Source organism: Anopheles coustani, chromosome 3 (genome assembly GCF_943734705.1).
Source record: "Anopheles coustani chromosome 3, idAnoCousDA_361_x.2, whole genome shotgun sequence".
Classification (NCBI taxonomy): domain Eukaryota; kingdom Metazoa; phylum Arthropoda; class Insecta; order Diptera; family Culicidae; genus Anopheles; species Anopheles coustani.
The window spans coordinates 36,104,302-36,118,297 of NC_071288.1; the positions used below are offsets into that span (position 1 = coordinate 36,104,302).

General features: G+C 43.3%; 4 protein-coding genes across 6 annotated transcripts; 2 read left to right on the forward strand and 2 right to left on the reverse strand.

The window, feature by feature from the left end:
* Nucleotides 1-4,536: 4,536 nt before the first annotated feature.
* LOC131261289 (nucleolar protein 58) lies at nt 4,537-7,493 on the reverse strand. Of its 2 annotated transcripts, XM_058263289.1 has the most exons (8): nt 7,329-7,493; nt 7,112-7,188; nt 6,390-6,827; nt 6,139-6,308; nt 5,821-6,051; nt 5,372-5,739; nt 5,255-5,314; nt 4,537-5,190 (listed from the first exon to the last, which is right to left on the reverse strand). In XM_058263289.1, the coding sequence occupies exons 1-8, from the start codon at nt 7,371-7,373 to the stop codon at nt 5,005-5,007; spliced, it is 1,575 nt and encodes a 524-aa protein (XP_058119272.1). In that variant the 5' UTR covers nt 7,374-7,493; the 3' UTR covers nt 4,537-5,004. The 2 variants fall into 2 exon arrangements, with proteins under 2 accessions (XP_058119272.1, XP_058119271.1); XM_058263288.1 differs by having other exon boundaries at nt 5,255-5,739; nt 7,329-7,488.
* A 308-nt stretch (nt 7,494-7,801) lies between these two features.
* LOC131260636 (NADH dehydrogenase [ubiquinone] flavoprotein 2, mitochondrial) lies at nt 7,802-9,019 on the forward strand. The gene is made up of 5 exons (XM_058262408.1): nt 7,802-7,922; nt 8,028-8,157; nt 8,241-8,512; nt 8,581-8,700; nt 8,770-9,019. The coding sequence occupies exons 1-5, from the start codon at nt 7,896-7,898 to the stop codon at nt 8,938-8,940; spliced, it is 720 nt and encodes a 239-aa protein (XP_058118391.1). The 5' UTR covers nt 7,802-7,895; the 3' UTR covers nt 8,941-9,019.
* A 168-nt stretch (nt 9,020-9,187) lies between these two features.
* LOC131260637 (ubiquitin-conjugating enzyme E2 G2) lies at nt 9,188-10,642 on the forward strand. Its single transcript, XM_058262409.1, has 6 exons — nt 9,188-9,349; nt 9,486-9,567; nt 9,643-9,761; nt 9,836-9,895; nt 9,955-10,035; nt 10,295-10,642. Exons 1-6 carry the CDS (start codon nt 9,307-9,309, stop codon nt 10,411-10,413), a joined length of 504 nt encoding a protein of 167 aa, XP_058118392.1. The 5' UTR covers nt 9,188-9,306; the 3' UTR covers nt 10,414-10,642.
* Nucleotides 10,643-10,741: 99 nt separating this feature from the next.
* On the reverse strand, nt 10,742-12,176 carry LOC131272303 (probable rRNA-processing protein EBP2 homolog). 2 transcript variants are annotated; one of them, XM_058273987.1, is made up of 3 exons: nt 12,148-12,176; nt 11,829-11,951; nt 10,742-11,755 (listed from the first exon to the last, which is right to left on the reverse strand). In XM_058273987.1, the coding sequence occupies exons 1-3, from the start codon at nt 12,154-12,156 to the stop codon at nt 10,850-10,852; spliced, it is 1,038 nt and encodes a 345-aa protein (XP_058129970.1). In that variant the 5' UTR covers nt 12,157-12,176; the 3' UTR covers nt 10,742-10,849. The 2 variants fall into 2 exon arrangements, with proteins under 2 accessions (XP_058129970.1, XP_058129969.1); XM_058273986.1 differs by having other exon boundaries at nt 12,034-12,173.
* Nucleotides 12,177-13,996: the final 1,820 nt, after the last annotated feature.

A 13,996-nucleotide genomic window follows, 5' to 3' on the forward strand; every position in this document is an offset into this window, starting at 1 on the left:
GTAGGCGTCACCAAAGGACCCTACGTGCTTCCGTTGTCTCGCTCTGCACTGCTGGCCAAGAGCAGGACACAGCAACCACTGGAAGCCGACAGTAGCCGTCCTTTTCTGTCCAACGAACGAGGAATGCACGAACGTAGACGCATGCGCCATTACGTGTTTCGCACGGAAAGGATCACAAACGTCACGCTTCCCTTCCCGTCGCAAGATGTCCTGTTACTGGTGCTCGGTTAGCAGCCCGGAGCTTCCGGTACACACGATCCTGCGAACGAACTGTATCTATTCGGTTCGGTCATGGAGCGAGATGGCGCCAGCAACCCCTTCGCTTTTCTTGGGGCACACCACGGTGGGCCACGGAACAAACCGTGAAGTGCAATCGCGCGAAACACCGTCACACCGTCACGCGTCGTCCCGCATCGAAAGGATTTGATCGTTTTCGACGTAGGGCACAACAAAAAAGGACAATACAACCGACACTCGGAGCAGGTGGGAGCGAATCTCGGACAGCTTTCTCCGGTGGATAGCAGGCGCCGCGGAGGGGCGGAAGACCCACCGGAAGCACCGGGGTGGGAAATCTGTTCGATTTCGCTTCACATCACAATATCAATGGCGTCCGCCCGCACAGCCGCTCACACACCCTCCCCACAGGTCCGGCAGGTTGGAAATGAAATGAGATGACAAAATGATTGGTCGGAATGCATATTTCAAATCTTATGCTAATGAAAAATAAAATCGTGAAATCTATCTCCCACCGGGGGTGGGGTTCACGATCGGCGGGATCGCTTTGCCGGGGCGTAGACGACCCGGCGGAACCGTTGAAAATGAAGCGGACGAGTGAAAATTGGATGCGAAAGCTGGCAGGCCGCCGTCGTTCGATCCATCGGTAGGATTGTTTTTCCTTTTGGAACATCGGGCGATACCGGTCCGATTTCGGTTTTCGTGGACGTGGAAATATACGGATGGAGAGGGGGGGGGGGAAGGTAAAGGACGCTAAACTTCCTTCGAATAGTTTTTCACGCGAACACATGCTCGAACCGAGGTCGAGCTGAAAGCCGGGTTTCTGACGGTCCCGAAAGCCGCCGGCAATGGAACTAACAGGAAATGAGATGGATTGGAAATGATTTCGATTCTGAAAATGGGATTGAAAAGGAATTTGGCTTCCAACGAATTTTGACCATTCCACTCCAACATCCAGCCATGCCGTTTGAATTTGGGAGGTTTTTCCTCTTCTTATTATAAACACCCGGCTTTCTTGAAAACCATGACGATTCCCTTTCAACCTGGTAATGAATATTAAAATTCATATAAATTTGCATAACTTTATTAGAAGAACATGGTATCAACCATGGATTGTCGGTAATTGATAATTCTCGTGTACGATTTTACATCCAGCATCAAACACTTTTCATAACGTTCTTGACAACGATAAATGTTGTGCAATAATTTAAGATAATCATTTTTCTTCAAGGGAATCATTTAATAATAATTCAGGTAATCATTTAACAATCAATTCACATATCAGATTAAATCGATATTTGCTAGAAAAAATTGACAGTAAAATAAATTATAAATAATACAGATTATAATCAAACAATAAAAAGAGGCAAATCTGTGATCGAGTATTTTAATCAAAAGGCAACTCGCTGCAGAACCAAGTTGATGAAATGTTTGAAAAAATAAAGGAAAATTCTCCTCGAAGGCGACCGAAACAGATGGAAGGAAATCCGTTTGAAATTGGAGCGGAAGGAAAACCCTGTCTGGGCTCGAATAGAAACCCAACACACCGATTGCAAAGGTGAACCATGAAAAAAGAAAAGCTAGCAATAGAAAAAAGAACACACACCTACAAAAACACAGTCCTCAGCACGACTAGGAACCGTTTTTCAGCATCGTAAATTTTCATATTTCATGCTCCGGTTTGTCGCTTGTGGTTAAACGGTTGATGACACCGACACCGATGGTTAGATGATAGTTTGTCCGTTCCCAGCCCCTCCACCCTCGATCGTGTGACCTGAAACCCGTAAGCCACGGAAAATGAGGCAACGGAAAAATAAAAATGCGATGTCGAAAGAAAAGAAAAAACAGCATTCGGCCAAATCTATGCATTCTCTCTATGTGTGCACCAACACGTGGCTGCCTTTGCCTCGGGTGAGCAGAAGGACGAAAGAAAACTCCCGTCCATGGGGTCGCGCGCTCGTGCGAGTTGGTCGAACGTGGCACGGCTTTTTCGTGTTTTTTTTTCTTCATGTTCCCCCGGCCCCAGGAGTTAAGGATCTTCGTGTTTGTGTGCGTGTGTGTGTCTGTGCGTCACTGGTAAAGTTCGGCGGACCGCTCTGGTCCGGGCAACGTTCACGTTGTCCTGATTTCGCTCTTTCATCGAGCAAGAGGTTGTAGCTTTAAAAGGGCAAAAACTGCTTTAATGTTTGCTCTAATGGCAAACAAAAGCTTTTGGAGAAGTATTTTCAGGCGAGTCAAGGCAGTACACAAACAAACAAATGAAAGAAACAATATGTTAAACAAAAGAGTTTTTTTAATGTTTGTGCTACACTTATTTCTATTAACAAAGCAGTTTTATTTGCTTCACCAAATTTTACCCTTTTTAGTCTTTAAAAATCACAAAAAAAAACTAAAAACACATTCATAATAACATGCTGCATATCCTTCTACAAGGTTACCTAATTACAATTGCAAGGTTGTGATGGTTATCATTAAGTTACCAGATAAAAAGGATACGAAAACATAAAATTACAAATATAAAGCAAGATTCAAGATTAAGATTGAAGTATCCTATTTTAAAACAAAAAATAATAATTTACACCAAATTTTGAAAAGATTAAAAGCAAGCAATGGTGAGGAAACAATTAACCATAATAACTTAAAGTAAAATTTATGGCTTTCATTGTAGTTCTATAATTGGTATAATTAATGATGCATCCATATTTTGCCTATTGTAGCACAAACATGTAGTTAGTAACTAACTATCGAAAATAAAACAGAACAGAGTAAAATTGGCTAGAAGACATTTATAAGTTTAAATAAAACCTATAAAAAGCTATAATGAAAATTGGCAACTACAGTGATGTGGTAAAAGCATCATGTTGTGGGATTCTGAACTCACCTCGTAAGTGCTGGAAACAGGATGCACAGGCACTCGACCTGCTCCCCAAGTTGACGACTTCCGCTACTGGCCCCGCTGATCCCCACGCCGAAACAAACAGCGCGAAAGTTGCTCCATCACAGATAATGTTCGATCATTTGCCGTGTCTTAGCGCCGATAAGGCCAAAAGCATCACTCAACTGGGAAATTACGCGCACAACCAGAACCGTTCTATGACAATTTATGAATTTTTAATCAGCTCGCGTACCGTCACCGAAGCCAGGCTACTGTGGGTGAGTGTCTACCGCGCGAAAGAAGGGCTTGCTTGGTAGATCGGGATCTCCTTACGTTCCATAACCCACCCTGTCCCAGGCAGCCAGCCCCCGGGGTCTGTCGTCAGCAGGAGACTGATTTGGTGCCGAAAATCTTCACCACGGAAGGTGGTAACGTTTAACCGACGTTCGATCGCTGTAACAGCACACGCTAACCACGCGATGATTTTCGCTTTCCGCGAAAGGTCAACCATCCGACCATCCGGTTTCTGGTACACTAGCTGCTGGTGAACAGATACTGAACGGTTCCGTTACCCGCGCTTCCGTTTGGATTCCTCGATGAGGAATCCTAAACGAATGGGGAGTCGTGTGCGCCGTGCTTTCCGCTACAGATTTATCGATTTTCGTGCTCTTTTTCCCGTTTTAAAAGCGTCGTGATGATCCCCCGAGGGGATTGTTACTTGCATGCATGCGGCCTTTTCTTACACACGGCGACACATTGGGGGGATTCGTGTGATTCAGGTTAGCCTGATAGGAACACCTTTGCCTGTGAACGAGTATCCTTCTCCTAAACGTTCAGATGTATTGGTGCCATATTTCTATTACTTACAGTGCGTAACTGATATGAACAACATCTGCAACCCCTTATTATTCGTGCGACAGTAGGCGATATGCGATGGGGAAGTTCCTTGCGCCAAAACTTAAAAATAAGTGTAAATTCCATTACATTCATGTTCTTGATAAGCTAAGTTCTTGATTTTAAATAGCAGTGTATCGCAACATAAGCCATTAATTCTTTTATCAAAGAAAATTCATTTTTGAAATGTTAATATTGATAAACAGCTTACAATTGTGATACTAACTAAAAAATGCTGTGATACTAAAAAAAAATAAAAAAAAAACTAGGTAAGCCATAGAATGATTACATATTTCAACATGTTCTCTTTCTATCGTAAACTAAATTGGATGAATTTAGAAATTATTACATTAACACACAACATTTGGTAGTATTTTACACACGAATACAGTTTTAGATTTCTTTAGTATCCATTCTGCCTCAAAAGTGCTACTTTCGGATTTGATTACTACTCTTTACGAAAAAGGTATGTGAAATAGATGGGGTACAATTAGAAATTTATTTCTGTCGCGAAACAGTTAATAAATTGAGTGTAAATCTACCATTTCAATATATTTCACACAACTTTCCTCTGTGTTTATAAATCTTAAACTTTATGGTTTGCTTAACTAAGAAAAATAATCCACTTCCAGGTGCGTTAGTTACGCACAACTTACGCGTAATCAGCACCACCTTTGCGGCGGACCTTTTGAAGTAAGAAATTACAATAATGATTGAATAAAAAGCGAATCAAATGAAGTAAGAGAGTATACAGACGTTGTTAAAGAGAAAGAATCATCTGTACGGAACAACTTTAGTTTAGGAAATATGGATTACGCTCGATTAAAATATTGTCTGGTTAGATTCTTAAGGAAACATAAGACCAATATTGTAAACATCGATCAAAACAAGTGTACAACTTCCTTGTGTTGGTTGCCTGCAAGCACTGCACTGCACTGCTTCTATCATAAACTCTTCCCTTTTCATTTGTCTGCATATTTGCATCTCCTTACTTTAAAAGATTATTCCGTTTTCTTCGACTTTTTGCTCTTTTTCGCCGACGATGTCACCTCCGTCACGACGCTTTCAACAGCTTCCTCTTCTGGTTGATCCTCGGTCTTGACCTTCTTCTTTTTCTTCTTCTTCTTGGCCGATTCGGTTGTTTCCGGCTCGTCCACAGCCTCCTCTTCTTCCATCTTTACTTCCACCTTTAGGAAGGAAAATACATTATTAATTACAGAAAGAACGATTTTTGATGAGACGTTTACTTACTTCCTGGACCTTTTTCTTCTTTGCAGGGCGAGCACTATCTGCGTCTTCTTCGGCTTTGATCTTTCTTGGGGACGACAACACTTGGGAAACAGCTGCGCCTTCAACGTCCTTTTCGACCTTCAGCTTAGACGTCGACGGGAGCGTACTGTCCTTTTCAACCTTGAACGTTTTAACCTCGCTGGTGGCGTGGAACTTTTGCAGCTTCGCCTTCGCCTTACCACCGGACAACTTTGTATTTTTGCCCTCCTCCAGAATGCGTAATCGCGTCTCCAGCTTGGCTCGATGATCGATTCCGAGCTGCATGGTCACATCGTCACCGAATGCGTCCACACGCGTGGCCAGAGACGCTTTGGCGGCCAGGGAACGTGAAATACGACCCTTGTTTTTTATCGACGCCGTGGTAACCATACTGGCGTGGTAGATTAGACCATACTTCGGAGTGTCTTTCTTGGTCTTCAGAGCGCGGAATAGCGCCTTCTCGGAACCTGTGGGATGTTTGTAAAAAATACTTAGTTATTCCTTTTCTAGGCATTTTGGTATCCTCACCGGAGTGTGTTTGTACTTACCCAAAATCTGAACGGTCGAGGCTGGATGTTTCGCCAAATTAACCAATGAACCAGCGTGCGCAATCAACCTGGCACCAACTGTTTCTCCGACGAGTACGGTCAAGTTCGGTGCCATGGCCATCATACGTGTCTTCAAATACTCGCTCAAGTGCGATCGGTACTCATGGATGGACAAAATTTCATCACAGAGGTTCTGAATATTGGTGATGTCCTCTTCGGAAATTTCCGTACCTAACAAAATAAAAAAACACGTACAGAATATAAACAATGCAAAGCGAAACAAATATGTCCCGTCCAAGGATATTAAACCTTACTTACCCATTGAAATTTCAGCAGCTTCCTTCACCTTCTGTTCCAACTCATCGATCAAAATGTCGGATAAATCGGTCTCCGCCATGTTATCCCTCATGCCGACCAACTTGATGGTCTTAATGTAGGCCACATTGTCGGTCAAAATCTTACCCAGCTCGGGGAAGTGCCAACCGTACCTGCGGAACACAGTACAATGGTAAATTAAAAATATGATCCCTCAGACATTCGAGGCTTCCCACGCGATGGTTAAGACTTACCATTCTCGTACCCGCATCATATAGTTGTTCAGCTCCTTGTCTAGATCATCCAACAAGCACTGTGCCTGCACGATCATCGTGTCGATCTTGTCCGGCGAGAACTTGAGCTTGTACCGGGAAAGCGAATGTGCCAAACCGAGCGACATGGCGGTCATTTCCTTCTTCGGCAGCCCGGAGAGCAAATTTTCCGACTGCGAACGAATACACCGCATAAGCTCCTGCACCGACGTATTGGCAACGCATTGCAGCGACAGCTTGTCCTTGATGGCGTTGCCGAGCTTTGCATCGGCCACGAGCAGCTCATTCTGTACATCATCGACCACCAGTTTCTTGAGAGCCTTCTTCAAGGTTTTCGACACCTTACCCTCAACGGCAGCCGTGGCCGCAGACAGGGCCTCGGTAGTATCGGCAAACTTTTCAAAATGCTTTAGCTTGACACTGTGTGAGGCGAGAAGGGCGGGGGGAATGGTTAGCAAAGACTAATAGGAAGATAACTTCGCTCATCATAAAAGCGCCCGACGCTAGGCGGAATGTACATAAAAGCAAAATTTACGTATATCTTAAGCCTTGTTAGATCGTAATGTGAATTTTCATGTTTTGGTTGATATTAGACGCGCCTAAAAACTCAACCGTTCGCTTCAACGATCGAGTGGAACTTTGCGTCTGTGGGGAGAGCGCGTGGAAGTGTGGCGATGATCTTCGGAGAAATTTGGGACACTTACATTTTCGATGCCTTCTCGGGCGTTTCGAACTCAAGGTAGAGATTATCTATCTCCTTGAATTTGTTGTCATCCAAGAGCTAGAAATACATCAAGGCAAAAGAAAATGTGTTAGATTATAACCTCAACAACAGCACAACATGCTGTTGTACACCCGCGCGTGCCAATGCATGCCGCTACGGAGCTAGGCACCGGGTTATCCCTCCTCAAGGGTACTTACCTTGAAAATGGCATAACCTGCCGGTGTTTCGTAGAGTATAAACATTTTTATACACTTTTAAACACCACCACTGCACCAAAATGTTTTAAAAACTAGTAATTTATTGATCAGCGCCTAAAAGAAAACCGCTTCTCGTCTGGGAAACCGTGAACAATATCGACAACGTGCTTTCCGACTTTGACAGATCACATTGCTTTCAATTGACAGATGCTTGTTACGTTTAGAATGTGATGTTCAGCACTTTCCAAATCGTTTCAATATATTTCAAGGAATGGTGAGGTTTTATCACTAAATATATCAGTTAATAAAAACGTACTAGTCGATAAAACATGTTTCTATCATTGAGGCAGTTACTTTATCTCAATTATCATTACTATCTTTGTTTTTATTATTCAATTTAATTCAGCACTTTTTCTGAATTCCATATAACGACACGAACAAAATCATTGTTGTCATTCAGTTCGTCTCGAACATAAACACACATCTGACATTTGATAGAATTTTCGGATTTCTGATTTTTGTTGCAAAAATTTCGCCATCAAAGAAATTGCTTGCGAAACAATAGCAATGCTGCGTTTGTTCGCCAATACCTTGGTAAGCTATCAGCTAGTGTACAGCATCGATGAACTGCGAGAGCAGCGGGTGTTGCACTATTTGGAAAATGGCAGGTGTATTACATAAGTTTCTTTGCTTTTACAGAGACTCGGCGCTACCCGGCCGCTGAGCACCTCGGCGGTCAAAATGAGCGATAATCTGTTTGTCCATCGCGATTCACCAGAGGATAACCCGAACATCCCATTCGACTTCACTGCCGAAAATCAGAAGGAAAGTAGGGCCAAACAAACGCGGGTGAATCTTTGCTTGGCACACCAACAACAATACTCACTAGCTGTTTGTCCCTTTTACAGAGAGCGGAAGCTATTCTGAATATTTACCCCGAGGGACACAAACGTGGTGCCATGATTCCTTTGCTGGATCTCGCTCAACGACAACATGGTTGGCTCCCGATCTCGGCCATGCATAAAGTAGCGGATATTCTTGGATTGCCGCACATGCGAGTGTACGAAGTGGCCACTTTCTACACAATGTTCATGCGTAAACCGACTGGAAAGTACCATATCCAAGTGTGTACCACTACGCCGTGCTGGTTGTGTGGTTCAGATGAAGTTTTGGAAGCTTGCAAGGTATGGTAAATTGCTGTAATAGGTATTCAACGTATTGTGCACAATATAATGTTCTCATTTTGTTGTAGAAAAATTTGGGCATCGGCGTTGGAGAAACGACCAAGGATGGTAAATTTACAATCTCCGAGGTAGAATGCTTGGGTGCTTGTGTCAATGCGCCAATGTTGGCTGTTAATGATGATTATTATGTGAGTACAACATATTCCTCCTATTACTGATCGTTTCAATTACGATAGCATAACTGATTTTCCCTTTAGGAGGATTTGAGCGTAGCGGATACGGAAGAAATATTGTCCAGTTTGAAGAAAGGACAGCAGCCTCGTCCAGGACCCCGTAATGGACGTTTTGCTTCGGAACCCGTTGGTGGGCTAACCTCGCTGACGGAAGAGCCTAAAGGTCCCGGATTCGGTCTCCAAGCTGGACTGTAAGTCCAACGAGCATAATTTGTCATGTGCTAGTTAACGGAATAAAACATTGTAAAAAATCACCAAGCACTCTTTGATCTTATTGATGAGTAACCGTAGTAATAACGAGGAAATTTACATAAAACCTGTCGATTTAAAATAGCACCGCACCCCTCCTGCTGTTCCTCCCACTACAATCGACAGAAAAGACACCTTTTTGAACGACGTAAACAAACATGCGCTGTCAAAACAGCCAACTCAGTCAACGAATAAAATGTCAAAGTGAAACCCAGATTTTTACGTTCTATTTATTTGTATCGCAAAAGAGAAACTTTTCCTGGGAAAACAGTTTCGACTATTGTTTACCAAAATTCCGCACCGCTCCAGACCATGGCGGGATCTGCCTTACGACGTTTGATGGCCGAATACAGGCGTAAGTATCCCGAGCATATCCATCTTACACTTTCATCCTACTCTGGTTACTACGTTGGTGAAAGTTTTAGTTTCCCTAGAGCTCCAATGGCCTGTCAGTACATTGAACAGATTGCTTTTATTTATCGTTTATCAAGAGCTCACGCTAAACCCCCCGGAAGGAATCATCGCGGGTCCAATCAGCGAGGAAAACTTTTTTGAATGGGAAGCACTAATTACGTGAGTTGTGGAATCCATCTGTTGGTCAAAGTTCACCCTTGAATCGATGCCCCCGATATGTGTTTATCGTTGCAGAGGTCCAGAAGGAACATGCTTTGAGGGCGGCATATTCACAGCGAAACTGATCTTTCCACCAGATTATCCCCTCAGTCCGCCGAAGATGAAGTTCACCTGTGAAATGTTCCATCCAAATAGTGCGTATGAGAAAAGCGGGGCGGGGAAAAGACAGTGGTTTCAACTGATACATCGTATTTCTTTTTTTTTGCAGTTTTCACTGATGGCCGTGTATGCATATCTATTTTACATGCACCAGGCGATGATCCATTAGGTTTGTTCGGAGCAGCTTTTTTTAATGTAGAATTTCTAATGAAATGCCTTTTCTCACAGGATATGAACTGTCCGCAGAGCGCTGGAGCCCTGTGCAAAGTGTAGAAAAGATCCTACTAAGTGTAGTCAGTATGTTGGCTGGTAAGTTGCTTGCAATCAATTTTCGTAGAACAGTATTTTTACAAAAGGAAACCTTTTAAAATTATATACATCAATAATAGCTCATACGTAAGCTTTGAAAATAGTTATTAAGAATTTATCATATGGCAAAATTGACTTTAGTTCAGGTTAAACATGCATTCAAATTATAAGTACACATAAAAAACGTAGTCCGCCATATCTGAACAGTTCTTCGACATAGCCATTTTTAATTTACACTTGCATTTTTGCACTTTTCCAGAGCCAAATGATGAATCCGGGGCAAACGTCGATGCGGCGATCATGTGGCGCGAAAATAGGGAAGAGTTCAACAAAATTGCCAGAAGGATCGTGCGCAAAACGCTCGGTCTTTCGTCGTAAGCACGTGCACTCGAAGGCATTGCTTGGGGCGAGATGAAAACTAGGGGTACGGTTTGCGGTTGCGTTCGTGTGTAGTTGATTTATGTTCTGTTGGTTATCGTAATATCGTATGATTGTGGATATGGATTGATTAAAACAATGACTAAAAGCTTATGTATCATTAAACATGGGAAAATGAAAGTACCAAGTCGTTGTATGTTGTCATTAAAATCAACGGCCACCTGTATGTTGGTCAAATGGGATTTGGATGCGGATAAATATTCCCCTTTACATGCGGTGCAATTCCATCCCTTATGGCCCGAAAAACAGTAACTGGTAAATAGGGAGATTTCTTCCGAAGTTTATTGATAAGGTTGTTTAAGTTCGGTGACGATTCCTTAACTCTTTATTTTAGACAACAAATGATCATTCCAAAATAACTGTTGATTAATGGTAATTACTTCTTCCTTTGATTTTTACCTTGCGATCGTCGTGACTTTCCAGGTCGATTCTTCGCCGCCCCACCTTTTCCACCAGCGGGACGTTTTTTACGCCCATCATCCATGCACGAATCCCGTGTGTTGCGCTTCATCCCCTTTTTCCGCCCACCGAAACCAAACTTCGCATCGCGCGCCTTACGTTTACCGCTTGATATCTTAGCGGCTTGTTTCTTGCTGGGCTTCGGCTTACCAGACTTGCGGAAATCCCCACGCGGACCCTCGTCATCGTCCCCGTCCCCGTCCAAGAAGTCAAGATTGGCCAGCTTACCCTTGCGGAACTTTTTCACATCGCTCAGCATCTTACGGCGCTCTTCATCACGCTTTTCGGTCGCCTGTCGCTGAATCAGCTTGCCAATTCGACGCTGTTCGCGCAATTGCCTGATCCGCTCCGACTTGGCAATACCCTCCTGTTTGTCCTGTAGCACCTTGGTGATGCGCTTCATGTGTTCGTCCGATTTGGCCATTTCGGCAAAGTAGTCATTCGGGCGCTTCGTCGTCACACCCAGCTCGTGTAGACGCCGGATGCCCTCGATCGTGGCCGCCTGTGCCTGTCGGTGGAACATGATCTCGCGCTTGAAGTCGTTCAGTACCGGATCAAGCTCGGGCGCAACGTACGGGATTTTGCGATTGCCTTTGAACTGGTTTTCACGCTTCTGCTCATGCTTTTCTATCTGAATGGCCAGCTCCGGGGTGAGTGGAGCTAGGTCGTTTACCAGATCCATCCGTTCTATCCAAGGGGCTTTCAATTTGATCATCTCTAAGGCAGCCTGTAGCTTTTCCTGGTCGTTGACTGGTGCGTGTGTTACCTTCTGGATTACGTTCAGACCCGGCTTTAGTTTATTCTGCAGGAACAATTCTCGTAGCTACGACAAAAAAACATGCTTACGGTTAGAGGCAGGAGATCTAAAGAATTGCTTATGCAGATAAACTACTTACCGCATCGTCGGAATCTTCCTCTTCGGAAAACCCGGATTCATCACTTTCACTAGCAAAATCATCATCTGATCCATCGGAAGCTTGCATTTTGGAATCGTTGTTTTCCACGGAATCATTTGTTGTCTGTAAAAATACATAAATTGATGTTGTTATTGATGGTCTATAAGAAGTCCAGGAAGACATGCGACCAGTGGTGTCCACTTACCCGGAACGGTTTGTCGGCGAGGAGCATTTTGCTTTTTCTAATTTAATTGGTTGTTTGATAGTAATATTAGTTCAAGTATGTTGATTCACTGAAGAAATTGTATAAAGAACACACGAAACTCATAAAACCACATGCGTTCGCCGGGTAAGTATTTTGGAATGAAATGCGACAGATGTCAACTAGTGTTGGCAGAATCGAAGATTCGATCAATTCACGGATTCTAAAGGATTGGATCCCATTTGAAGGATTCAGATCAGATTTGACTAGCGTGGGATTGGAATCAGTTTTGATTTTTGTGGGACTCGATTTGATTTGAATCTATTTGAATTTATTGTGGCCTAATTCAGATAGCTGGTGAGTTGCAAATCGATCGCTCAATACAATGGATTGGATATAGATTAAATTTTTTGAGGGATATCACTTAAGATCGAGAAAAATTCATTAATCCATTTTTCGCAAACAAATACTGTAAAACACCGTTTATCTGAGACATTCTACCATTACATTTATCCCACGGAGTGTCAATGATTCAGACCAAAACCTGATTAACATTTTTACCATATTTTTATTTAAAATAATATTTACCTATTTTTCAGAAAGTGGTACAAATTAAAATCATAGTGCCCGGGTCAATACCTGCGATGTCCATTGTTTCCATACATTAGTTGATTTTCATAATCAATAGAATTACTTTCAACGGTGAACCTCACATTGGAAATGTGTGCAATGTTTTTATTTTCTACATTTAGTTATAGAGATTTGATGGGGATTAAGATTTGGATATTCGAATCCCAGATTGGGGGTACGCGACAGCCGAGCGGTAGCGACGGTTAGAAAATCGGCCCATGAGCGCCGGGGCCGACCACCTCGACGGCGTGGGTTCGAATCCCAACCGAGACCGGACCCTCCCCTGCACGAGAGGACTGACTATCCACGTACAGCAGGGAAACAAGTCCCGTAACCGGAGGTCCACACGGCGCTGCGACAATCCTGCGACCGGGAGTTTCTGCGACACTTTTGACATACGAGATGGCCGACCTAGGCTATTTTTTGATTACTTTGACACTTCCGTGGTCGCAGAAACCCCGGTCGCAGGAAAGTCGCAGCGCCGTGTAGACGTGCGGTAAGCCCTTAACGGGCAGGCATGACCAAGAGGTCGTTACCCCAAGAAGAAGATTGGGATTCGGATTTGGAAATCCAAGGCCTTGTGGGGGTTTGATTTCCCCACCACTAGAACGGAGCTGACAGCGCAGCTTGGCATCAACAAGCTTCAAGAACCTTGGTCATAATTTAAAATAACGGTTGAAATAGTTAGCTTTTTAGCCCCTAGTCCCTAATTTTTAAATAGACTCCTCAAATGAAAATTCTTTTGAAGACGAATCACTTTAAACAACAAAAGCATATCTTGTCATATCTGATGTCAAAAATTGCAAATCAAAAAGGGGTATCGAGAAAAAAAAAACAGAAAAGCAGCGGTTTGGGAAAAGACTTGAAACAAACAACTTTCGCACGAGTGGTGCGATTGCAAAGGCAGAAGGCGCAAAATGAATACTTTTATGGATAGCTAGATCATGCATAAAACCAAGATGATTTTGAAAACAGCTGTTCAGGAGGACTCGGCGATTTACCTTTCGTAGGGAGTGTTCGGGACCGTTGTATCCAAGAGTCAAGATTGGGCCCTTTAGTAGTGTTGATTAGTATCATCACATTATGAACCACTGGTAATTGGCGGTGTTAACTAAAACAATACGAAAATACGTACCTTAGTCCGAAAAATGGTCCCCTCTTGCAAGTTGGGAAATCTAAGTTGTACCTCTTTGTGTGATGGATGGTGACCGTTGACGAATGGAGTAGAGTTGGATGTGAATGTTCTGGAGAGTAATGCCCTAGTTTCCACGCTCAGTGTTTGATGAACTATATTTTATATCTTGAGCTACCTGCGACCTTCTCGACTGTCTTATCA

What these genes read in the sequence shown, in the direction of transcription:
- LOC131260637 (XM_058262409.1), top strand. Translation starts at nt 9,307, where the DNA reads ATGGCGGGATCTGCCTTACGACGTTTGATGGCCGAATACAGGC. An exon ending in GAATGGGAAGCACTAATTAC is followed by an intron (nt 9,568 to 9,642) that starts GTGAGTTGTGGA and finishes TTATCGTTGCAG; the next exon opens with AGGTCCAGAAGGAACATGCT. An exon ending in ACCAGGCGATGATCCATTAG is followed by an intron (nt 9,896 to 9,954) that starts GTTTGTTCGGAG and finishes CTTTTCTCACAG; the next exon opens with GATATGAACTGTCCGCAGAG.
- LOC131261289 (XM_058263288.1), bottom strand. Translation starts at nt 7,373, where the DNA reads ATGTTTATACTCTACGAAACACCGGCAGGTTATGCCATTTTCAAG. An exon ending in ATGATGCGGGTACGAGAATG is followed by an intron (nt 6,309 to 6,389) that starts GTAAGTCTTAAC and finishes TGTGTTCCGCAG; the next exon opens with GTACGGTTGGCACTTCCCCG. An exon ending in CTCGACCGTTCAGATTTTGG is followed by an intron (nt 5,740 to 5,820) that starts GTAAGTACAAAC and finishes AACATCCCACAG; the next exon opens with GTTCCGAGAAGGCGCTATTC.
- LOC131260636 (XM_058262408.1), top strand. Translation starts at nt 7,896, where the DNA reads ATGCTGCGTTTGTTCGCCAATACCTTG. An exon ending in GTTTGTTCGCCAATACCTTG is followed by an intron (nt 7,923 to 8,027) that starts GTAAGCTATCAG and finishes TTGCTTTTACAG; the next exon opens with AGACTCGGCGCTACCCGGCC. An exon ending in TGCCGAAAATCAGAAGGAAA is followed by an intron (nt 8,158 to 8,240) that starts GTAGGGCCAAAC and finishes TTTTACAGAGAG; the next exon opens with CGGAAGCTATTCTGAATATT.
- LOC131272303 (XM_058273986.1), bottom strand. Translation starts at nt 12,060, where the DNA reads ATGCTCCTCGCCGACAAACCGTTCCGG. An exon ending in TCGCCGACAAACCGTTCCGG is followed by an intron (nt 11,952 to 12,033) that starts GTAAGTGGACAC and finishes GTATTTTTACAG; the next exon opens with ACAACAAATGATTCCGTGGA. An exon ending in AGGAAGATTCCGACGATGCG is followed by an intron (nt 11,756 to 11,828) that starts GTAAGTAGTTTA and finishes TTTTTGTCGTAG; the next exon opens with CTACGAGAATTGTTCCTGCA.